Here is a 26,451-nt window from a genome sequence, read left to right as displayed (position 1 = left end):
CAGTGTCACAAACTCGCGCTGGGAATCCCTATGGGCGAACCACAGGATCAAATACAGAGGGAAAACAATAGACTTAGAATTGTGGAAACAATTAGGGTTCTCCTTCCCGGCACACCTAGAAGATGAAGATGGGAAACTCCTCACCTATAACAACCTAAAAGCACAGTACAATCTCAGCCACATAGAATTCTACAACTTCCTGATAATGAAAACAGCAGTGTCAAAGGCTAAACTAGCAAAACACATACCCACGATCGTGCAATATATGGAGAACCTAAACAAGGTTGGTCACCAGGTGTCGCACTTACACAAACTCCTCCGCCCTAGCACCTCAAAACTCAACAGTAAGAGCACCAAATATTGGGAAGCCCAGCTAGACATCAATCTCACAGAGCAAGAGACCGAACCCTCTGGGCGTCCCCGTCTAAAAACATGAACTCCCAAATACTAGCGCAAACAAAATTCTGGTTACTGCACCGCATATACTGGACCCCAGCGCGCCTAGGGACGCTGGGACTCAGAGAAACTGATCACTGTTGAAACTGCGATTCAGAAAAGGGAGACCTGGCGCACCTCATTTTCGACTGCCCAAAGGTTAGAAAGTTCTGGAAGGAAGTCTTCACATTTGCAAACAGAGCCATAGGGTGCACACTAAAAGCTGAATTTGCCACAATCACCACAGCACTCGTGGGTGGAGACGCAATCACCAAACAGGACAGAAGCCTCCTAGATTTCCTCCTAACATCGGCATCCAAAACAGTGCTCGCCAACTGGAAAGATACATCCAAGGCCACGTTCAAAGGATGGATGAACTGGGTAACATTCCTCAGAGGTGCAGTCAATACAGCACTTAGATACGCCCCATGGAAGAATACCAATAGAGAGATGTGGAAAACTCTAGACAAGTTTCTTGACCAATACGAACCCCTCTGATAGAAGGAAGGGCAAGACAAAGCAAAGTCTAACAGAGCACTAGGATGGTCTCCTGCAATACCCACGCTAACATCTGCATGTTCTATGTTATGTTTAGAAACACTGGCGAAGAGTACTGACTAGAAATCACCCCAATGTCTTTGTGTTAAATGTTTATAAACAGCGGGGCAGCCGTTCATCAATCAGCATCGCAGTGAAAGACCCAGTCGAACATGTCCGCAAACTGGTCTTTTATGTTATTTGTGCCTTATATTGTATTATAAAATACCAATAAAAATATAAAAAAATAAAAAAAACATTTCGAAAAATTGTGAATACCCTTTAAGGTACTACCCTCATTACCATAATCAACACTACCTAATAAATTTGTTGGTATTAAAATATACAAATGTGATTTTGTAAATTGCTGCCACATATCCAAGCATGCGTGACCTTACCTGCAATGTCGGAGGCCCAGGACTGTGAAGAAGGATTTGAGGCTCATTTGTCTACTCTGAGTTCTCACACGTTGCAACCATCTCCAATGAATGAGTAGCTCAATCTACAATGCATACCAGGTACCAAGTTGGGCTTACCTCAGTGGAGTTTGATGAGACTCCTGAATAACAAATCTTTGGCTGAAAGATCTGTGTAATCGAAGAATCTGGTCTGTTCTGAGCAAAAATTGCCATGAAAGAAATAACTCGAGGTATGACACAACAGGACACAACAGAGGGAAAGAAAGAGGGGTGGTAGGGATCAACAAGATGGAGGAGCAGGTACAAGACAAAGTTGCAAAGATGGAACGTTCTTTACTGAGACTTCAAAGTTAAAGGTTCTTACTTCCACTAGGTCATTCTCATTCGAAAGTTGGAGAATCACTTCCGTTCTTCCATGGGAGAATGGGACAATTTTTAAATATTTAATTAGATTCACATTTGTATAATGATAATTCTTTGCATGTGGATCAAGTGATTTAAACGGCGTCTCTATAGAGGGCAGCAGCATGGTTCTTGGTGTGTACCTGCAAACCTGATCTTGCGTCCCACCATATTAAGGCACTCTCCAGGCTACAAGTCCAGACATGGGTGCATTAAAATATTTTCGCTTGGTACACGGGTTGCTGTTTGGCCAGACTCCTGTTTTTCTAAAGATAAATTAACATGCTACTGTCCTCAAGACATTTAAGATCTGCTAGCTAGACTGAACATGTAAGCTACCTCCCTTCACCTGTGGAAGCACAAAAGGTGTAGATTCTTGTCTACAATGGTGTCGGCTTGGTGGTGATCACCTTGGTTTTAGGAGAACGTGCAGGTTACTCCTACTTTCAGCAGCAAGAAGCGTTAGGGTGGGCGCATGCAGAAAGGAACAGAGCAGACAATACTGGTCAAGATGATGTGAACTCACAACATTTACTAATTATAATACAATTTAAAACAAAAGGTATTTCTTAATTCACATATTGAAAATTTAGAAATGTTTTAGCATGATGTCCGGTCTGATGACCAGTGGCATTGATGAACGCTCTGTAGATCTGTGATTCAAAATATATACAAAATGTTTCTTTGAGAGATATTATAGGCTTTGAAACTGTAACAGATGTTAATATCTTAATGAGCATTCCATAAAAGAGCATGCAGAGATCGCAGAACCTACCTAACGAATTTCAGAGCAAGTCAAGCTTCACGGAACGGCACACAATTTTCAATCAGGCTGAGAATTTTATAATCCAGTTTTAATTTTGCCTACATTGTTGTAGGGTTCTGCTGGACACGTTCTTGTGTCTCAGCAGGCACCATCTTTACCAGTCACTCCTTTGAAGGCTGGCTATACACCCAACCCTAGAAAAATAAGGAGGCCCCTTTCTGGGTTTATCTGGGTCCAGAGGGAAAGAGGAGAAAAAACAGAGAATGTACCACAGTACACACAATGAGCTATCCTATGTGGTCAGACTCACAAAACTTCTAAGGAAGAAGTGTCATGCATATTAGGCATATTTACATAATATCTTTATGCTAGTTACGGGAGAGGCAAGTAGTACTGGTATTACTAAAAGAACCGAGTTTATACAAGGCCAACACAATTTTTACAATGTAGACAAAAAGGCTGTTGTCAAGAGTTTTGGTTAAAAAGCATATTTAAATTATTATTTCATACAACTGTGCAGACAGTTTGGTATTTTAATACATTAAAAACATGAATGAATACAAATCACATTAAATTGACAATCAATACAAAATTTATAAAATATGTAAAACAAAAATCAAGGAAACAAGTGTCGACGCGGCGTTTCGGCTTTTTTCAAATACAAACACCTTCTTCAGGACAGATTCTCGAAATTAAAACCAAAAATTTCTTAGACTCAGTAGTATACTGGAGTTTGTACTGCCTCAGGATCCCTTTGTGGATATATGGATCTGCGGGCAATTAGTATTTGTTGTTGATACGTTATCAAGTGACTTAAAAAGAATTTATGAAGGTGTACACACTGTCCAGGGGAGCCACCGGTTTGGGGGAAATACTTCTTAATTGTATTTCAATAGTGGGGTAATTGAATCGCTGAAACCGTAGACCTTCTTCTGCTGCATCTACTGGCACATGAAAACTTGGGGGTTGACCTCCCGTATTTATACAAATTCAGTCCCACTATTTTACAAAATAATCAGCCTCCCTGCTCCTCTCCGGGCAGTGTCACCGGTTCGTCTTTTCGTTATGGAAAAGTAGAATTTTCCATAACGAAAAGACGAACCAGTGACGCTTGTCCGGAGAGGAGCAGGGAGACCGATTATTTTGTAAAAGAGTGGGACTGAATTTGTATAAATACGGGAGGTCAACCCCCAAGTTTTCATGTGCCAGTAGACGCAGCAGAAGAAGGTCTACGGTTTCAGCGATTCACTTACCCCACTAATGAAATACAATTGAGAAGTATTTCCCCCAAACCGGTTGCTCCCCTGGACAGTGTGTACACCTTCATAAATTCTTTTTAAGTCACTTGATAACATATCAACAACGAGTACTAATTGCCCGCAGATCCATATATCCACAAAGGGATCCTGAGGCAGTACAAACTCCAGTATACTACGGAGTCTAAGAAATTTTTGGTTTTAAGTTCGAGAATCTGTCCTGAAGAAGGTGTTTGTATTTGAAAAAAGCCGAAACGCCGCGTCGACACTTGTTTCCTTGATTCTTGTTTTACATATTTTATAAATTTTGTATTGATTGTCAATTTAATGTGATTTGTATTCATTCATGTTTTTAATGTATTAAAATACCAAACTGTCTGCACAGTTGTATGAAATAATAATATACATATGCTTTTTAACCAAAACTCTTGACAACAGCCTTTTTGTCTACATTGTAAAAATGGTGTTGGCCTTGTATAAACTCGGTACTTTTAGTAATACCAGTACTACTTGCCTCTCCCGTAACTAGCATGACGATATTATGTAAATATGCCTAAAATTCATGACACTTCTTCCTTAGAAGTACTGTGAGTCTGACCACATAGGATAGCTCATTGTGTGTACTGTGGGACATTCTCTGTTTTTTCTCTATACATCCAACCCCACACCCATCCAACACACCAACACAGACATCACAAGTGACGTGGGCCTGTTAATAAAAGGGCCCAGGTGCACGTGCTCCTGGGCAGTTCTATGTACCATACACACTGTCTGTGTCACTATTTACTAAGTATTTGGGCCTAGGGCCACAACTTTACTATTGTGAGGCCTGACTCCATGCCGGATTTCCCAGCTCAAGTCTTTCCCAGCCCAGCCATGCAGGTGCAACTCGGATATGGCCACAAGACTTGCAGATGTCTTTGATCCTGGGACGTGGACTTATCATTTAGTTTTAGGATGTTCCAAGTTTTCTAAATACGCCTCACCCTCCTCTCAGTTTGCACATCTCTTACAAATGCAGTCCTCTGAATTGCACACACTGGACATCTGTAATGATAGTTTTTTGACAGGATTTGAAGCACAGCGTTATCTTATCATCCACAATTTGAAGCTCTCCAAGCTCGTTAGCAGGACAGTATTTCCACTCAAAACAGCAAAACACTCAACACTGGTGAGACAAAGGTGCACTGGTGAGATGAAGGTGAGACGAAGGTGAGACGAAGGTGCACTTGTGAGGCGAAGGTGAGACGAAGGTGCACTGGTGAGACGAAGGTGATCTCGGGAGCAGCATCTTCCTTTTAAAATGTTTATTTGTATTTTGAGAACAAGCTGTACAAAACTCGGAGCAATGTTTTCACATCTCGATTTACAATATCTGTGATAAAAAAAAACTCATCTTAGATAATAGATTCAATTTAGAGAGAACACAAGCTGAAATTACGGATCCAATCCTCCCGGTTCTGTTAACATTTTCTAATAGTTTTGGCTGTACCCATCGCTACTAGAGTAAAAGAATTGACAATCAGGAGTGAAAGCATTGGTTAGCAACAATTCAGTGAGTTTATTTTTCTTTTCATTGTCATTGACAAGAGCCTCACAAAGTACCTCTTGTATGATGCATTCGAAATTGTACATTGCTGCATTTGTATTAGAAGCAACATGGTACACACTGCATCCAGCGTGTGGCCGCCCCTCTGAATCAATCACATATATTCACCTCAATCTGATGACTATGTGAGAGTTCGTCCCTGTGCCTGATGCAAACATGGCCGTCGCTGTGCAAGGACTTCCTGAACCTCCATCTTGGACTTGTTGTCTATTTTCTCGTACTCCTATAGTTTTAACTCCCAATTCTTCTTCACTATATATCTCTGTCTGTCCCAAAGCTAGCTGCAAAGACCAATGCACAAAACTCCACTTACCTTCTGAGAAAGGAGAGGTTGCAACCTTGGCTGCGCTAGCCAACCGACAAACAATAACAAACACTGGTTAATACCACAGAAGAAAGCAAATAGTGAAAAGTGCAAAATAGACTGCCTCTCCTTGTGCTGTGAAGAATGCCATCCTGTGCACACAACTCCCAGCATCCCACTCTGAAAGTGTCCCAGATATGCAGGGCTTTGAAAGGGAAGGTGGAAAATGGGCTCACAAATGGTGGAAGGAGGGGTGCTGTCAATGGGAACAGAGAACATTGCCATAGTACTCCCTGGCACTGAAAGGAACTACTTTGTGTGTGGATGTGCTCCTTCTTAAAGAGAGAGGGGTAAAAGTGCCTTCAAGGGACTTTATTCAATCTATGTTTGGTAGTTAGAATTATTTTGTAAAGAACCAATAAATCGTCCTTATAGTGAATTAATCCAAATTAATCAATTTGTATTATCAACATATAACATATAGACTAAGACACAAGGTGTATACGAAAAAAATGTTTTTATCAAATAGTTCATTGAAGAAAATCAGTTTCATATACAGATAATTAAGCAAATAAGATTTTAGGACTGTGGGTACACATGAAAATAAATTACTCAGTGACTCAACAGAACCTAAAAGACACCTATCCCAAAACACATTTGAATAAAACAAAAGAGAGGGATGAGGTGTATTGTCGACGTTTCGGTTTCTTAGCAGTTATTTGATGAAACCATCCTCAGGACTGTTATTGATTCAGATCTGTATAGAAATATTGTAGTCTGTAAGTCAAAAAATATTTACAGTTACAATATAGTACTGGCTATATTCGTTACACCCTGGTGACAAAACAATAACATTAGACTATGGTGACAAAAGACAACATCAGAATTAAAATAACATACATGTGAGCATAGACATTCATATTCCTGAATTCAGTCTAGATGTATACATCTAGACTGAATTCAGGAATATGAATCCTATGCTCACATGTATGTTATTTTAATTCTGATGTTGTCTTTTGTCACCATAGTCTAATGTTATTGTTTTGTCACCAGGGTGTAACGAATATAGCCAGTGAATCAATAACAGTCCTGAGGATGGTTTCATCAAATAACTGCTAAGAAACCGAAACGTCGACAATACACCTCATCCCTCTCTTTTGTTTTATTCAAATGTGTTTTGGGATATGTGTCTTTTAGGTTCTGTTGAGTCACTGAGTAATTTATTTTCATGTGTACCCACAGTCCTAAAATCTTATTTGCTTAATTATCTGTATATGAAACTGATTTTCTTCAATGAACTATTTGATAAAATCATTTTTTTCGTATACACCTTGTGTCTTTGTCTATATGTTATATGTTGATAATACAAATTGATTAATTTGGATTAATTCACTATAAGGACGATTTATTGGTTCTTTACAAAATAATTCTAACTACCAAACATAGATTGAATAAAGTCCCTTGAAGGCACTTTTACCCCTCTACCTTCATTACCCAAGCCCTCAAGGGTATTCCGGGTTGCTCACTTCCTTAACTCCTTCTTAAAGAGAAGCATGCAATAACTCACAGTGAAGTCGAAGTGTGGCTCAGGGGTTAGAGGCGGCAGACCCGGAAACTGAGATCGGTCCTGGACCAGGGTTCAATTTCCCGCCTCGGCGGGTCTTGGGCTCAAAAATTCCACGAATTCGATCATTCTCGTTCCGGTGCCTACTCGACTCACGGGTTCACACTCTGCGACTCTGGGCAATAGCTTGCTTAATCTCCACTACGGCCCCTCGCGGCGGGATACCTGGCTTTCACCTTGTGGATACCCTGCTGGGGTTATCTCACAGGGAAATACCAGGACGGGTTCCCAAGGCAAGCGCCTTGATGCCTTCGGGTGATACGTGCGCTATATAAATCGCAATACATACAAGTCAACCAATTGCTGTAGTAGGTTGACACGTTGCTCCTTGAGGCATGCTGGAGCGGGTGGAGGAAAAATATGAAATTACACATTCACAGACTAATGGAGGAAGTCTGGCAGTAAAAACTTATAGGCAACTATGATATGTGCATCATTTTAGTAATATTAAAAGTTCTTTGCTAATATAGACCTAAAAAAAGCCAATCGGTTTGACAGTGGCTGCCAGCCTCTTGCTTTTGAGAAAGGAGGCAAGAAAGCACCAAAAAAAAGCAGACAACAAAGAATGAAGGAAAAATGAAACAAACAAAAAAGGAAAAAAAAAGAAAGAAGGAAGGAATGGAAGGATGGAGAGAGGAGAGGAGGGATGAAGCGAAAAAAGGAGGAAGGAAAGAGAGAAAGATAGACAGAGGATTGCAATGATCGGTAAAGCAAACTCCAGAGCTTATATTCTACGTTTGTGTGAGCTGCTGTTTGTATTATAGTTGTCCTTCAAAAGGCTGTATTCTCTATAACTTTTTCAGACTGGTCCCATAGTTGGGGCACAGTTGCATGTAGTCTGAGGCTTTGTCTGGACAAAGTGCAGTGTTGGATGAATTAGAACCATCTAAAGCACAATGGTTTCAAAACAGAGATCCTAGGTCTTCTTATACCCATGACACCACTTCCATTTACCTTTTGTCCGAATAGCCGAAGACCTTCTCCTTCATTGATGCCAACAGTTAAGAGTCTGGGTGTTAAAATTGATGTTGCACTCACTCTTTCAGATCAAATATAACTGTGCCTAAAGCCTGTCTATATCAACTATGTTCTCTAAAAATGAATGCTCTATTTACTTAACCTCAAAAGATCACAATTTTGAATACATTTGTGTCATCTGACCTAGATTACTGTAATTGTATCCACCTGGGTTTACCAGTATATCTCATTAGGAAATTGCAACTGATTCAGAACTTTGCAGCAAGATTGGCCACAGGTGTACAACACAGCTTTCATATGCCACTTGTGTTGGCAAAACTACCTTGGATGCCAGTAAGGGAGAGACTTGTGTTTTTGTCACCCTGGGTTGGTTCTCCTCAAATTCTCTCCATTTTTTAATTCACATTTTAATACTAAGACGCCATCAGTTTACAACCGTTGCCCAACAACTCATTTGTATCTTTCTATCCCTTCCCCTCCTTGTGCTTTTTCCTCATATGTATTCTACCTACTTGCTCCCACGATTTCACATTCACTCGTTATTTGTTCTGCACATATTTTGTCTTTTCTCTTCTGAATGCACATCTGCCAGCTTTGGTCTCATAAAGCTTAAGTGATATATTGCTGTCCGTGCAGTTCACTTTTGTAGCATTCTGTTAGTATTTGTTTTGCACAGTGCTGTCAAAACAAAGAAGTGATAGCTAAACCAGTTGTCAGATGTATAGACTTGTTTCATTGGTGGGAAAGTTAAATATCCTAGGTTAAATCTTGACTTAGGTAATGATATCAAAGGACTTAATGAGCTTTGGAGGATCCCACCTAATTTAAAAAGAAAAAAACAGATGATTCTCAAATATTTAATTAAGGTTTTTAGAATTCTGAAAATGTAAGAATACTTAATAGAATGAGGACACATGGATGAAGAATGAGAAGTGGGAATTGAGATATGAAAGTTGGGGAATAAAAAGTGAGGGATGGTGAGTGAAGCTGGAGGAATGCTAAATGAGGGTAACATGTGAGGATCAGAAGTGAGTGAAGAGCAGTGAGGAGCAGCGCAGAGGGATGAGCAGTGATGGATGAGGCATGATGGCAATGAAGTTGGAGATGACCAATGAGGGGTGAAGGTCAAAGCGTGAGGGTTGAGGGATGAGCCGTGGTGGATGAGAAATCAGAGATGTGGAACGAGGGATAAAAAATTAGGAGGGAGGGAAGTGCGAGGGTTGAGGAATTAGCAGTGAGGGTGCCTTAAAATGGATGCTTATCAGGGGGTATATGTCATTTCTGCATCTCACTCCTTGTGCGTTTGCTGGGTGACCCAGCAGACTGGCCCATCTCCCCTCTCTCACCAGCTAGAGCTCTCCAGTGCAGACAGGCCGGGTTAGAAGCATCACACAGTCGCCTCTTTACCTAGGCTGTGTTTGCACTGCAGATATGCAGACGTGCAGCAAAGGCAAGTGCCCCGCTCAGCATAGACCCCGAGTGCGGTAGTGGAGCGGTCTGTGCTGCATTCATTACGCCCCGTTCCATCTTTATGAATAATTCCTGTTGGTGAACGCTAGGCTGACGGATAACGGCGCACACGGGTGAAAGGCGGCCTCTGCCTTCATTTCAGGCGCGCCCCCTTCGCATGCCGACGGGCTAATCTCTCCACCTCACTGTGCCTCGGCTATTCTTTTATAAACTCAGGGAGCTACAGCGGGGCCGGCGGCGCACCTGCCGCCGAACAATGAGGTATTCACTCAAAGAAGTTATCTTTCGCTGCAGATGGCATCCGACAAGAAATGTTTTTAAACAAATGAATAATTGCCATTGTGAGTAATGTTTATATCGCTGCTCACCTTCGGGGCTGACAGGGCTGTCTAAGAGGCCTCCATCCATCAGCAGGGCCACGGCGAATCGTGCATTATGAAGCTGGTAATGAGAAAACGTCTCGTTAATGGGATGGAAATGGACCACTTACAGATGAAATGAGGACAGACAGAGCCGGGGGCGGGAGGGCAGCTGCAGGCTCTGTTCCTGCTGCAGAATCCTCATCAGGGCGAGGAGGAGGAGGATGGACGTGTGACTTTGAGAAGACACAATGGAGGGGCTCTAAGGAGGGATGCACAAGGCATGACAGTGAGCTTGGCAGGGAGGTGACACGGGGTTTAAAGAAGACATGACCAAGGGCTCGGTGTCACTTTCAAAGCGCTGCCTGAGAAATAGCATTCGTTGATAAATACAGAATACAATTATAAAGATGTCGCTTTTCATTGATTCAGGAAGATAGTCTTTTGGTGTGACCAACTCACATTATTGCAGACAGACATTTGCATTATATTTACTCAAATTAACACCTTAATTTCAATAGCATTCATTTTTTAGGTTACATCTGCACAGCGACTTACATCCCACCTCCTCTCTTTCCTGATTGGTTCCTGTGCATGCCACTTACCTTATCTCCATTTCTTTTGGCTGTAGCATATTTTCCTGTATTTACAATGTTTGTTCCTTGTCTGCTTCTCGTATCAGTTTCCCGCTGCTGAAATTCTGTTATCAGCTTTGGTGGAACTATATTTTCATAAAGTTTTGCCTTTTACTCTTGCAGCATATATATATATATATAACAATTTATCACCCGAAGAGATTAAGTGATTTGCATAGAATCACAGGATGTTGCGTGGAGCAGAGACTCGAACTGGGATCCCCTGCTCTCAAGTCAGCAGCTCTGGCAGCTGCATCACATCCTCCCCACTCCTGTGTTGTCAGGGAGCTCTTTCCTTCTCCCGGATGATGATTTATTTAAACAGCTCTTTATTCTTTATATAGGCAGAACCAATGCATTACCAGTGCTTATTTAACTAGAAGGTATACGTAAGTTAAATTAAGAGTTGTCCTCAGATAATCAAGACTGTCATAACTGTTAATTCTCTTGAGCTCAATATTTTATTCCAACATTATAAGACATTTTTCTTACTCAATGCCTTCATCTAAAGTGACTACATTGCAGATGCACCACAAGTGGCACGTCTCAGTCTCAAGCCTGGATAACAAAATCCTGCTCAGAAACCTGAGATGAGCTATTTACTCCCCGCAGACTAAGAGAGACTTTTTCTACTAGCAGATCCCGACTCACTTATGGGGCCGGTGTTAGTAGTGTTAGAAGCAGTGTGGTCTACCAGGGAAAGATCTGGTCCCCCTGGACTATTGTGGAACAGTCACATGCCAAAGATTTTAGCATTCATTGGTTCCAATAAGCCACTGAGGTCAAGAAACAGAGGCCTGCGGACATACATGAGGGAGGCACTTAACAGTCCTCTCACAGGAAATATACCTTGATTAGAGAGATCGAAGTGCAAAGAAGTGCATCTACGATCAACTGTGTGATCATTCGTGTATGGGGGTGCTCAATGCAAAATGGGTACATATTTTTAACTATGTGCACAGAGTATATTTGTACCCAGTGTAAACTGCCTTTCCCAAGCAGATGGCAAGAGAGACCTAGGAGAGTCCAGAAGCGGGCACATCCCTTGGTGAACAGGGGATGCTCCTCCTTCTATGTGTAACTGCCTCAACTGGACACGCCCCTAACCACATCCCCAGACACAAATACTGTCCATGATCTGTTTGCGTGCACGTAACTTATATTGCAATATTGTAGCTTAGGCTCCGGAGCCAAGCTGTCTTTTACAATATTGTCCAAACAGCATACTCATTAATACTAGATCTTTTGGCAGCGTATGGCTTGGTGTACAACAACATTCAATTGCTAGAAATACAAAAAATAGATGAACACATCATGCACAGCCATCACTCTGGAGTTGCTCCTTCCTGCAAAGCTGCACCAAAGCAAATTGGGGCACTTTCAGTCTAAAGTCTAGTGGTTTATTGGTGGAATGCCAAGTGGATCCGTGATCTCCCCTTAGCTCTTGTGTGCATCCATGCAACCATTGGCTGACTTCATCGATAGATGCATGCTATTCTACCAAATATATGCCAACAACAATCTGATCTGTTTCTAGTTGGAGAAAGAATTTAGTAATTAATCAGCACTATCCAAATAATTAGCATATGTTTGGGAGGGAATGAGAGGAAGATTTCGATTCTACAACCACAAGAATGTGTAATTAGTAATACCAGGAAACTTTGTTTTGGAGCCTACATTAGGATGTCAGGAATCTGCCCCCTTACAGAAAGGTGCCATATCTAATTCACCACTCACTTTCTGTCTGCAAGTCAACATAGCATCAAGGTCATCCACTTACAATTACCCATGCTCACCCAAAGACCATTCACACAAGCACACCAACATGGTAGACATATTCCCTGCCATCCGTCTCTCATCCTCGCCACCTAACAATGATTCTCTTTCTGCCCCCCCTATTGCTGCCAGTTACCCATCTATTATTCGACTCTTTCCCCAGTCATCATCCCATGGTTCAACCCTCTGCATATTTCCCAGGTCTGCCTGTCCCTCCTCACAACGCTTCAATATTTCTGTCCCATTTCTACTCTCACTTTACCTTCTACGGTCCGTGCCCTATTCGCCACTAGCCAATGGCTCACCTCTGCCACCCATTCCCTCTCCTCACATCCATGTTCAAGTCTCTTTATCCCTCTTCAAAAGTTTACATGTTTGGCTGAGCCTGCCCCGACCTACCCATGTCCCTACTACCTAAGACAGACTCTGGGCCCACCACATATGTGGCATGTAGTACCGGTTGCCTATACAAAGAGAAATATATTTGAAGGTGAATGCAATTTGAAGGTAAATTGCTGGATCCCATGAGCCACTCCAGAATCGCAATATAAAAAAATGTATTTTAAATTCCAGGATACATTTAACAGGAGACACATTTAACAAGCCCCAGTGGCCATCAATCTATATGTTTCAGTCATGATAGGAGAGTTTTGGACTTGGCTCATCATATGTTCGACTGGATTCGAACGCCTTGTAACTATGTTATATTCCTTCACACGATTGTCAAGCGATCTGAAGTAACTTAATTAAAGTTATTTAGTTAATAAAAAATGGACTCATTAGATGGCCTTGATACATTCTCCTTAATACTCCATCATTAGTACCCTGTGTTCGAACACCCACTCGCTTTTCCTCATTGGCTATAAACATGATACCTAAACTGGGTACCTGGAGTAGCACGTTGATAGTTTGCAGTGCCTTAAAAATCACTAACAAACAATATAATATAAAAATGTTGAACCAAATTCATAAAGTTGTGTTTTTAATACTAGTGTGTGTGTGTGTTTTCAGGGTGGAACGAGAACATAGAACATTGTCATTAATTAAGCGACACATTTCTGGACATCAACAAAAGTTGTATGCTTTAGCACTTAGCCTGAATCCTATGTAAATAAAGGTATGCAGCCATAACTCACAGCAGTAATAGACAAAAGTCCACGAATGCTGGGATTACTGACTGCTGTGTGAATCAGTCACTCGCCATGGGTATACGTCACATATTATAATGCACTTTCAGGTCCTACGACTCAGGAGTGATGTGGTGTGGTTTAACACAAGCAGCTTTCAGTTCAAATGAAAAGTAATCTCCCAAGCAATGCTCTTGTAGGCAAGGACTGTCACTGCTCATTCTGTCAGTGGACGTAGCAGTAAAGGTCATCTCAGGACGCCACACTGCCTTCTTATGTTCTGGATGTGGGTGGATGAACAACTTCAAATGAAATGGATTTGCATCCCGAATTACAACAGGTATTTGTTCTAATTGAATAATCTAACACCCCAGCAGACAATACCTATGAACACCGCATTAATGTGATTTAGTTTGTACCCTTGTGGCATTACAAATAGTTTTGTTATGATAAAGTACATATTCCAATTTTCTTACACATCCATATTCTCACAAATAATTATGTTCCATGTATGACCTTGGTTTAACCTACACAAGGCATGCACATTCAAGATTATAACAATCCAGGTCAAATTTGTTTCGAATTGCATATACCATTGGCAGAAAGAGACAATATTTGAGAAATTTGAAATACAGTTCTTCATAAGAAAAATTAAAAAAGGGTACCATAATTTGACAAATAGTCATGTACCTGTTTCTCAGCATTGCTTGAAGTAAAAAGAGATGTTATTAACCTGTGCATTCTGCATTTAAGGTCGTTTGTGGCATGAAACATACTTCTCTACGTCACATTAAACTTTTGGAAACTAAGACAATATCACTTAGTAGTGAATGCTATAGTTAAGTATCAGCATTTGTAATCGTTTCTTAGACAAATTGCTACATTGTTGTGATTGTGCTCATGTCTAGAAAAGCATTTTGAATTTTGACTAGATCATTGCTTTTCTTCTCTAGTAAATCTGAATTTGTCTCAACAGTGAAACATATGTTCACGTGCCAGACAATGTGAACTGCTCCATTGCGGTACAGTTTTCCACTTATGTGTGGAAACTTTGCATTGATATTCTTCAAACATTTAAACTAAAAACTGGTATAAAATCAAGACTAAGCACTCGTCATGGTGCAAATTTATTTTGTAAAGTTGTTATTGGAGTAAATGTCAATACAAAATTGGTGCAGTCCTAATGATCAGATTCTTCCTATATAAGATTACTAAGCGGTGAATGGTTTCACAAAGCAAAAGCATAATTGACTACACAAACAAATCACCTCTAACTACAAACCAGGCGCGGCGAGCAAAGGTAAGAGCGGTGGGACAGGACTGGGTCGGTGGGGGGGGGTGGGAAGTCGACATATGATGGGAAAGGTAAAATTAAATGTAAAAAAAATAAAACAACTAGCCTTGTGTCAACTTCCCCCACCCCGCCCCACCGCTCTTCCTTGTGATAGGTAAATTAAATAAATTTTTAAAAAATACACTTACCTTGTGCTCACTACATCGCAGAGTATCTGGTTTTATTTATTTTCGTATTTAATTTTACCTATCTCGTCGTCTGTCGACTTCCCCTCACCTTGCCCTGCCCCACTACTCTTACCTGTGTTGGCTGTGCCTGCTACAAACTACAAACCGTTCTATGCACCTGATTAGAACGTATTTGCAAAAAAGTAATCTGCAGTCTTAAATAACACAATCCTGATACATAGAAACAGGATCTGAAGAGATTTACATCCACACTTGAAATTTAATATTGCAGAAAACAGAAGAAAGGAAAGTGACTCAAAATCACATCTTGTGCGTTGACAGAACCACTTTGCATCCATTTCCACCAATGCACATAAAGAAGTAAGCATACGGCTTAACAAGTTTATAATAGTGTTTTCTGGTAGGGAAAAACAATAAAAAGACCTATATTTGAGAGAGGCGATGTGAACTTTATTTCTCCAGATGGAAAAATAATTTCCCTAAGAAGGAAAGAAAATATGCCTTTCAATAGCAAACTACTTTTCACTCTGGGGAATTGTCTGTGCTGCAGATTGTCTCAAGTCTAAGCAGACATACTCCTGAAAAGCTACACCTTTTAATATTTCCATGACTTCTAATGATTTCCGTGCAGCCCTTAAAAGTAGGAAATCTACTCGAATTATTATGGCAATACTACAAAGAGTTATTGCTGTCTTTTTATAAACGTTTCATAAAGCGTTCGTTCCCCTCTCCTGATCTGTGTGGTCTGACGTCCAATACCTCTGAGTTTTGGCATTTTCTGCAAGGGGATATTATTCAATGCAAGTTTGTCAGTTCGAAAGCCAAATCTCTCCAAAATAGTTGCCAGAGTGGGGTTAATTCAGTTATGGTATTACGCTGTAACACAGATCAAACATTTTCAGTTTGCCAACATTGAAAAAAGACAACGCAAAACAGCTCTACTATTCAGGTCAATGAAAATGAGCTCAAACTCCTATACACCAGGTAGCATATTTCAGAATAAAAAAATATCTAACATCTTTATGTTCCTTTTCTACTGCAGAATTAACATGTCCTCAGTAGACAAAGTTAGGAAAGGATTCCCTGAGAAATGTCCATGTTTTTGCTTTTTGTGTACACTTATGGGTAGAATGCTGACAGCGAAAACGAGGCTGATTAAATTGAACAGATTCGATTGATTTTGGTTGGATTTAAATGTTATATACTCAAAATATCGAGTTTTTAATATTGATTTACATTAATATCGAATTAAAAATATAGAATGGACACAATATCGAATGGACAGAATATAGACTACAAAAATATCGAATAGAATAGCAGTAATATCGAATTCAAAATATAGAATGGACAAAACATCGAATGGACAGAATATAGACAACAAAAATATAGAATGGACAGAATATAGACAACAAAAATATTGAATGGACAGAATATAGACAGCAAAAATATCGAATTTGAGGTAAGTAAATTAATATTATTTTTTTAAATAATAACCAATTTTTAAAGTGTTTTTTATGTTAGTATATGTGTGAAAAGTGTATATTTATTTTATAATTTATTTTAATTAATTAATTTTATGGTATTTAATTTTTGCGTGGGTTGTGGGTTTATAGGGAAATAGGGTGGGGAGTAATTTAATTATAATTAATTATGTTAATTTATTTATTGGTATTTAGTTTGAATTAGTTGTTAATTATTAATTGCTAATTAATTAAAATATAATTGGTAATTAATTTTAATTAATTGATCATTATGTTAATTTTATTAATTTATTTTCTGCAGCGGGTTGTGGGTTTATAGGGGAATAGAGTGGGAAGTAATTTAATTATAATTAATTACATTTTTTAAATTTATTTATTGGTATTTATTTTGAATTAAGTGATATTTACATTTCTAATTAGTAATTAATAAAAATATAAGTGGAAATTAATTTTAATTAATTGATTAATTGATAATTATGTCAATTGTATTAATTTATTTTCTGTAGCAGGTTGTGGGTTTATAGGGGAATAGGGTGGGAAGTAATTTAATTATAATTAATAAACAAAAAATAAATATTTATTGGTATTTATTTTGAATTACTTGATATTAACATTTTTAATTGGTAATTAAATAAAATATAATTGTTAATTTTAATTAATTGATTAATTGATAATTATGTTAATTTTATTAATTTATTTTCTGTTGCGGGTTTGTAGGGGAATAGGGTAGGAAGTAATTTAATTGTAATTAATTACATATTTTAATTTATTGTTTTTGTTTTGTTGTAATTTTTAATTGTTAATTAATTGGTAATTTGTATTAATAGGTAATTATTTTTAATAATTTTTATTTGTATTTTTAATTGATTAATTATTACATTATATAAAATTGTTAATTACTTTTAATTCATTTGTAATTGGTATTAATATTTAAAGTATTTACTTTCCCTACTGTTGCACTCTCTAGAGTGTGAATAGTAATTTTTACCCCTACTCTATCCAACGCTTTCCCTACTGTTGCACTCACTGGAGTGGGAATGGTAATTTTTACTCCTACGCTATCCAACACTTTCCCTACTGTTGCACTCTGTGGAGTGGGAATAGTAATTTTTACTACTACGCTATCCAACGCTTTCCCTACTGTTGTACTCTCTGGAGTGGGAATAGTAATTTTTAACCTCCCGCTATCCAACGCTTTCCCTACTGTTGCACTCACTGGAGTGGGAATAGTAATTTTTACCTCTACGCTATCCAACGCTTTCCCTACTGTTGCACTCTCTGGAGTGGGAATAGTAATTTTTACCCTCCCGCTATCCAATGCTTTCCCTACTGTTGCACTCATTGGAGTGGGAATAGTAAATTTTATGCCTACGCTATGCAACGCTTTCCCTACTGTTGCACTCTCTGGAGTGGGAATAGTAATTTTTACCCCTACGCTATCCAATGCTTTCCCTACTGTTGCACTCACTGGAGTAGGAATAGTAATTTTTACCCCTAAGCTATCCAACGCTTTCCCTACTGTTGCACTCACTGGAGTGGGAATAGTCATTTTTACTGCTAGGCTATCCAATGTTTTCTCTACTGTTGCACTCACTGGAGTGGTAATAGTAAATTTAACCCTTTCGCTATCCTACGGTAAAAATATTGTATATTTTTATTCAATATGTTTATGTATATATATATATATATATATATATATATATATATATGTATATATATATATATATATATATATATATATATATATTCGCTTCAAGAAACACCAAGGTATTGATGAAAAACGGGACACCCAGAGCTGCAGTGTTCAAAGTTTTATTCGGCAGATGAAAAAAGTTTCACGACGCGTTTCGCCATTACGGCTTGGTCACGCCGTAATGGCGAAACGCGTCGTGAAACTTTTTTCATCTGCCGAATAAATCTTTGAACACTGCAGCTCTGGGTGTCCCGTTTTTCATCAATACCTTGGTGTTTCTTGAAGCGAATTGATTCAGCCAGCTGGTGGCTGCAACGGGACCGCCTGTGCCGGCTCCTCCCTTGACCAGCGGTGGTGGAGAGAATATATATATATATATATATATATATATATATATATATATGTATTAAAAACTTTTTTTAAGTTTAATTAATTATTAATTTTAAGGTTAAGTATTTTAAGTATGTTTAAGTTAATTATATTTATTATTTCATTAATTTTCAATTACTTTTAAGACATTTAAAAAATTCGATATATTGAGTAACTATATTTTTTACAACAATATTTTTGATTCAATATTTTTCTACTTACCTATGCTATTTATGGGCATGATTCCACAGTACTTCATAAAGTTTATATGAAGGGTTTGCTTCGACAGCAGAATCACTGTAGTAACCAAAGTAGAACTGGACACAGTAACTTTCTCTATGCACCATCTCTAAGTCGTGCTACACGCTCCTGGAAGATACTTGGGCCAGTGCGTCTATGCTTATCTTTTCAGTAAAACACAACCTTGCATCTCCCCTGTACATCATCACACACGCAAGGTGAACAGATCGAGGTCAAAACTATTTCGCTCATCAAATTGCCAGAGTAAACTCATGATTGCCCCGGGTCTGCAGCACTGTACTGATCTTTGTTGAGGGAAGGACCTAGGACCTCCACCCTTAATTATTTTCTGCTGTGGTAAACTGTTCCCTTGCCCAATAATATTTATGTGAAGGTGCTTCTATTCGGTTTCTGTGACAGAGGACATAAATATCACACTACAATACCCCCTACTCGATGCTCAGTCCCCCAGTTACATTCTCACTCTCCAGCAAAGTGAAACCTACTGAGCACTGAACCACACTGCACCAATACATATTATTTGAGACCTTAGCAGATTAAAATGGACTATAATGTTGTCATAGGAGTCTAAAATGGATTAAACAGACTTTCAGTGCATTGTCCGTAAAACGTTTGGGGCTGTCGGTTTAACAGGACTCACTTGATTATTTACCAAGGCGATGCTTTTACTGGAAGTTCTCATTCCAGTTCAAATTGTTTTGCTCATTCCAGCCACAGGAATTAAATGCTCAAAATACATCCACCTTCCAGTGTCAGAATCTTTCAAAGACGCTCATTAGGTTTGTCATCTGCATTTCAAAAAGGTTTTGAGATTTTCGATAAACTTACCATTTCTGCTTGAGAGCAGGGCGTCAGGAAGAATTCGTAAAGGTTCAGGAAATAACCTTCAAGTTGTCCTATCAGCAGAAGTAATATAACTCCATCTGCAAACTACAGAAAGCCAATAGATTAGGCAGGTTACTGTAGTGATGGTAAGGATGAAGTAAGCAAGCAGCAACTGGTTTATTTGAGCACCAACTTTGTACTCCCTCTACTTGAGTTCCGGTCTTCCAATGCCCCCCAGAGTTCCCTCTTATAACACCTCCAATGGCTCACACTTAGAACATTAGCACTAGGGCGCGAGCTGAGGTACAGAGTAAACTTCACATTTCTCCCACTTGATCAACAAATAGCGTCATTGGTGCAGTAGGAATAAACAATTATGAACAATAAGAACGGTTCATGAATTGTGAAAAAAGAGTCTTCAATATGGAAAGAAAACAAATAACTAAAACAATTCAACATGAAACTGCTATCCCAAAACAAAGTCTTTGAATCGCTCAGATAATACAGTTCTACCATATCCTGCAATGCTTGCAAGTTGCAAATCATTTCCCTGTTGGGTGTCCCTTCTTGAGTTGTTCCCATCAGGATCACATTCAGGAGCCACCATATTCTCTTTCTCTCGGATGGTATCCTCAACTTGATCATTGCAAGAGTCAGTTACATCCTCTAACTAAAACCAAGTGTTACTGGTATTAGATTCCAGTTCTCTCTCTTCCTTCCAATCAAGTACTTTGAAACATCTGGACATTTTACTAACATGCCACACCTTTCTATTACCAAATTTAGCAAAGAATTGCGTAAAGTGTAAGGGGTTGGTAAACTTACTGTGCCCCTTTTTCATTTGGTTGTCATTTTGACACATATCCAACCACCCGAATCAAGGGTCACTTCTTTGACTCCATTTTTCCGATCATAATTTTCCTTATAGAATTCCTCTCTACACACAGACACTTGGTGCAGAGTGCTACAAGGTGGAGAAAGGGGTCTATCGCGGGTTATTCCCTCCATTAATGGACTAAAACAGGGTTGTATTTTGGCCCCAATACTCTTCTCCCTGTCTATTGCTGACCTCCCAGCTTTGCTTTCATCCTGTGATGGCATAGCCCCGGTAGTGGGGGGATCTTCTATTTCCTGCCTGCTATATGCAGACAATATCCTTATCCTAGACTTAACTCCTAAGGGTTTGGCCAATCGTCTGCAGGCTTTACATCTTTTTGCAGAGGCCCACTATATGAGGATAAATGCCACAAAAAACAAAATTATGTGTATCACAGGGAATAAAAAATCTAAATCAGAGAATTTTGGTTGGTCAGTTGGAGGCCAGAAATTGGAGGTGGTCAAGACATATACCTTTTTAGGAAAAATGATTTCTGCTAATCTGAGTGAGAAGCCTCATATTGATAACAATTCCCGTTAAGCCCTATCCCAAGGCAAAAGTTTGAGCACCCTCTACTCCGCCACAGGGAGAAGACATTTTGCTTGCCTATTGGAGGTCTTTAGGGCAAAAATTCCATCAACCCTCTTATATGGAATAGAATTGGTTGATTTAAAGCACTGGGGCTTTTTACAGACGATTGAAGGAAAATTGTTAAGGTCTATGACTACTCTTAATTCTGCCTGCTCTGTGTCCTCCTGCAGACTTGAATTCGGCCTCCGCAGTTGTTGGGCGCAGGGCCTGTCAGCCTTAGTTCGATGGGTTGCCAGTTTGGCAAGAGGAGAGATGGGGTCCTTGAGATCCCTTATTAAGGGGGAATTATTGGGTAATTAAAAAGAGTACTCTCAAATTGTTAAGAACTTTAGAAAGGCTGTGGCACTTCTTGAATTGGAAGAGAGTTCCCTTTTCACGATCTCTCCTACCCAGCTAAAATCTCTTTTGAAACGTGCTTCATGGGAACTTTGCTTTACGTTGGACAAGAAGTCTATAAAAGTAAAGAGGGGAGGTGATCTCCTTATTAATACATACTCAATGAAGCTTGTTCAACCCTATGTTGCCTGGAACTTACCACATGGTGTTCGGAGATTCTGGTTCCTCTTAAGGCAGGACTTGTTGCCTTTAAACATCCTTTTGGCAAAATGGTATGGGTCTGCTCCTACTTGTAATTTCTGCAATATGTCTACCCAGGATCGTTCTCACGTTTTGTTTATATGTCCTGCATTGCGTACACTTCGATTGAAGTGGTTAAGACCAATATGCTTACAACTGGGTATTCTTAATGTGAATTCTTTCTTACAGGCCTTGTATTTTCCTCCAAATGAAATGTTTTGCTTCAATATTTTTAACTTTTTTAAAGGTTTTTTAGCCATTTTTTGATGAAATGTGGAGATCTGTATTGTTGATTATCTGGTTTAGTGGAAAATGTTGTAGCTGTCGTTTTTATTTGGAGAATGTGTATTTGTACCTATGTATCGTGTTTTATGTGGACCTCTTCGGAGTGCCAAAACATAATAAAATAAATTGAAATTATAGAATTCCTGTATTTTCCTTATGTTCTCCTTCACCAAGGAGAGAGATCTGTTCCCTGATCTCCAGATAACCGGACAGCATTTTCTTTGGTGAAAGGTGTCCTATCCTTCATAATTCTGAATGGACTGAACCCATTCACTGCGGGAGTGATTCTATATGTCCAAAAACAGTTTCCACGATTTCTTCTCCCTATTTGTCCCACTACAGATTGCCATTAGCACCTTACCCATTATGAGTCTGTTGAAAAGCTCCACACAGTCCATTCCATGCACGGTGATGAAGTGGAGTATTTTGGGGCATTTTATCCGATTTCTACTCAGAAAATATTTCACATCACTGGAAATGAACTGTAGTTCATTATCTTTCAGTAGTGTTTTAGGAATTTGTTCTATGGTAAACACTTTCTGTTGAAAGATATGATTGCCTGCAGATCAATTCTTGTTAGACCACTTGGAAAATAAGTCCAAATGATCAATAACATATTTTGGTATCCCTTTCGGATCAGGAATAGGACCTAAGATATAAATTGATAGATCTTTCCAAACACCCTCTGGACATTTCATGCAACCTAGAGGCGGTTTAAACATTACTTGAGATTTTCTAGCACTTGCACACTGCACACAATTCCTAACATATTTCTCCCCCTCTAAACCAATACCAGGCCACCAATATGACCCTTTTCTTCGACTTGATGAGTGCTGGGTGACCTTCATGCATGATGTTCAATATTTTCTGTTTTAAGGTGCATGGAAGAACTACCACCTCACCTGCTAACATTGGTGAATAATTACATTCTCACTTCATAAAATTTCTTGCAGTTTTTATCCAATGTACTTTTGTAAGGCCATCCAATATTGATATTGTTTTTAATGTTGCACAAACCCTGATCAGCGCAATATTTTCTTTCCCAATCATGTACCACAATGACAAATTCTTCATTACCATCATGCACTAAAGCCACATTGTACATATCCCATTCACTCAGAATGAACTTGTTGGAACTGGCACTTTCTGGTGGGCTAGGCAGTACCCCAGCCAGGGAGAACCTACTGCTCCCATCAGTTGGGGATGATTAAACACACTGCATAACCTGCACTCATAGTGGAGTAGCCTGTCACTGAGCAGTCAGGCTTACCACAGAGGCAATGTGAAAACAATTGATACAGCACTCACTCACGATAAATAACTTCAGCATCACAAAAAAGACTTGGGCATAAATCACATTTGGAATTACGACTAGGCTTAACTGTGTTCAAATTACATCAGTAATATGCGACTTTGGACAGATCTTAATCTACACCCCCCAGAACCATTTTACGGTGCAACACATAGTCCAACCCAGACACACCATAGCAATTCTTCTAATTCAGTATCACAACATTAAAGGGTGCACCACTTGGGAGGGCACTGTGCTTCGGGTGTCACAGGTAGACTGTGTGGGTCCCTATTTGGAGATCTTTGATGTCTGTGAGATCCCTGAGACAACAGGAGGCAAACTCAACAGGCCCATGGAGAGCACACTTTTGGGTACTACACAGCAGCAAGTCGAATGCCCAGGCCAGTCACTATTCATGAAGGGCGTATGGTCCCTTTCAATGGCAGAATCCTCCTTGCCAGAGTCCTCTGGCAATGTGCACTACATAGTCCATGTTCTCCGGTCCTACGCCCCCATAAGCGTATCTCACCCTGCTGAAGTATGGCACCAGTAGTTACACTGGAGTGTGCCCTTGAAGTTGAGGATGGATCCCTTTGAACCAAAGTTGTCGCCCATAAATTTAATTCCTGACTGCCATGAGGCCTTGGAATGCCGTTTTTAATTTTTAGTGGGGCCACGATCTGGATCTCGTGGTCAAGTGTCAAAGCCTCCTCCTACAGTCTCGGCAGGCCCGCAAGTGGCAGAAGTCTGTCATTACAATTAAATGTCCTGCGTTTTATAGCTGTAGCTGGGGAATGCCCAGATGTGCTCTCTCAACCTCCAATGTAGACTGGAGCCATGCAGCAAGGCACACAAAGCACCAAAATGCCCACTTTCTAGTAATGGCATTTCTGCCTGAATTACAACAAAGCCACCTTTACCACTGGCAAGGGGTTGTCGCTGCAAATCCAATTATATGAAACATCATGAGGCTGTTCCACTGCTGTCCACTATTGCAGTCTAAAGTGATCTCAACCATTACCCCATGTTCGCCTGTGGGAAGAGGAAACCTCATAGGCAGTGAAAACACACATGAGTATTCCTCACTACCTGGGCAGGGGACATATATCTGTACCTGTCATGCCTTTCACCTTCCACTCACTTCGCTCCTTAAGACGTACTTTCAGAGTACTCAAGTGGATGTTAAAGGTCCTCTCAGTATGGATGGTGACTTAAACGGGCCAGTCACATTAAATGAGCAATTGCACACAATAGCCTGCAATGGCAGCCCGGACACGTCTTTAAGAGCACCATCGGTGCTAATCACACACCAGCATGCAATGGCAGACTACACAAATATTTAAGAGTAGCACTTGTGCAAGGGTGCGTACAAGCCTGCAATGGCAGGCCAGACAAGTCCTTAAGAGAAACATCGGTGTAAAGCACAGACCAGCCTGCAATGGCAGGCTGGACACAATTTTAAGTGCACCATTGGTGCAAGTGACCTCAACGTAGGTCTTAAAACATAGCAGGTGCAAGCGTGCACCCTCCTGCTGGCCATGGCAGAGCTGTCTGACTGACCTTTTAGAAACCTCAGGTGAGCACCCCTTCCTAACGTGTGTAGGAAGAGCATGCACACTTTCACACTGCACTTACAGTGGGAAAATGCCCCGGCCCTAAAGCTTTAGCTTTGGATCCCTGGCTTTGGATCCCTGGCACAATTAGTCCTATTGTGTCTAACTCACTATTACATCTAAATCTCCTCACGAGCCCCCCTGCTGCCCCCCCCGCCGCTATTCAAAGCTGTCCTCCTCGGCCTTATGCCGCTGCGCCTACCCACTCCCTTCTGCCTGCTCCCCACACGCCGTTCCATAATACCACTGCCACGCTTCTCAACACCAGATCTGTCGTTAGCCATCACCACGAGCTACACGATTATCTTGACACCCATAACCCGGATCTCCTGTTTTTAACAGAGACCTGGCTCAAGGCAGACTCCCTTCCCAACGTCTTAGCCGCACTCCCCCCCTCTTACTCCATCATTCGGCAGATCGCCCGGAGGGCAGGAGAGGCGGCGGAGTAGCCCTGATAACACATACTGACTCCCACTTTCAAATACTCCCCTCTCCTCCCATCCCTGAGGTAGACTGCCTAATAATTCGTGCTAGCTCCTACTCGACTCCCCTTACTGCTGTTCTCATTTATCGACCCCCTCACGCAACTTCCAATTTTGTTTCTTGCCTTCAAGACATCCTCGCCACACTGGTTATCAACAACTCTTCAGTGTTGGTGTTGGGCGATTTTAATTTTTGGCCTAACGATCCCGCCGAAACCCCCCTTTCTAAAGAATTTACCAGTCTCATGACCAGTCTTAATTTTTGTCCCCTCGTTCACAGCCCCACCCATGTCCATGGCCACTTGCTTGACCAAGTTTGGACCCTAAACATCCCTACTACCTCTCCTGTTATCTCCCCCTGCTCCTGGTCGGACCATTTTTCAATCTCCTTCTCCCTCGCGTTAGCCCCAGCACCTAAACCTCCTCTTCCAAAAAATACCTGGGCTAGAAAATGGGGTAAGGCAGACATACCATCCTTTTGCTTATCCCTGGCTAACTCCTGCCCTGACCTCTCGGGCCTCGCCGCCCCAGACCAGCTGACTACCATCGATGGCTGGCTGACTCGGGCAGGCGACGACTTTGCTCCCCTGAGACGAATCACGGTGAAGCGTGCCCATGCTGCCAATCGCTGGTTCACCTCCGACCTTAAGGAGAAGAAATCAGCCGCACGCAGAGCAGAGCGCGTATGGAGAAGAGAATACTGTCCCGCCAAAAAAACCATCTACCTCTCTGTGCTCAAAGTATACAAACAAAGCATACTTGATGCCAAGACCCTGTTTTACTCAAACAGGATACTAGCAGCTGAATCTCAATCTAAAGAGATTTTTGCTACAGTACATGAGCTTGCCTCATCTAACAGAGCCACGGCCTCGATCCCCCCTTCTCAACCGCTTTGCGACTCCCTCAACGACTTCTTCGTTGACAAGGT

General features: G+C 40.5%; 1 protein-coding gene across 1 annotated transcript in view; it reads right to left on the bottom strand.

Annotated features, from left to right (window-relative positions):
* Window positions 1-2,323: 2,323 nt before the first annotated feature.
* Window positions 2,324-26,451, bottom strand: part of PARVG (parvin gamma) — a 352,500-nt gene continuing 328,372 nt past the window's right edge. The window contains exons 11-14 of the mRNA XM_086952730.1: window positions 19,812-19,913; window positions 10,169-10,241; window positions 4,484-5,190; window positions 2,324-2,753 (exon numbers count right to left, since the gene is read on the bottom strand). Of these exons, the coding sequence (XP_086808856.1) occupies window positions 5,123-5,190; window positions 10,169-10,241; window positions 19,812-19,913 (243 nt within the window). The 3' untranslated portion in view covers window positions 2,324-2,753; window positions 4,484-5,122. The remainder of the gene's footprint in view (window positions 2,754-4,483; window positions 5,191-10,168; window positions 10,242-19,811; window positions 19,914-26,451) is intronic.

Source organism: Lissotriton vulgaris, chromosome 1_2 (assembly GCF_964263255.1).
Source record: "Lissotriton vulgaris chromosome 1_2, aLisVul1.2, whole genome shotgun sequence".
NCBI classification, from domain to species: domain Eukaryota; kingdom Metazoa; phylum Chordata; class Amphibia; order Caudata; family Salamandridae; genus Lissotriton; species Lissotriton vulgaris.
Note: the sequence above shows the minus strand (reverse complement) of the source record. Positions and strands in the feature narration are given on the sequence as shown.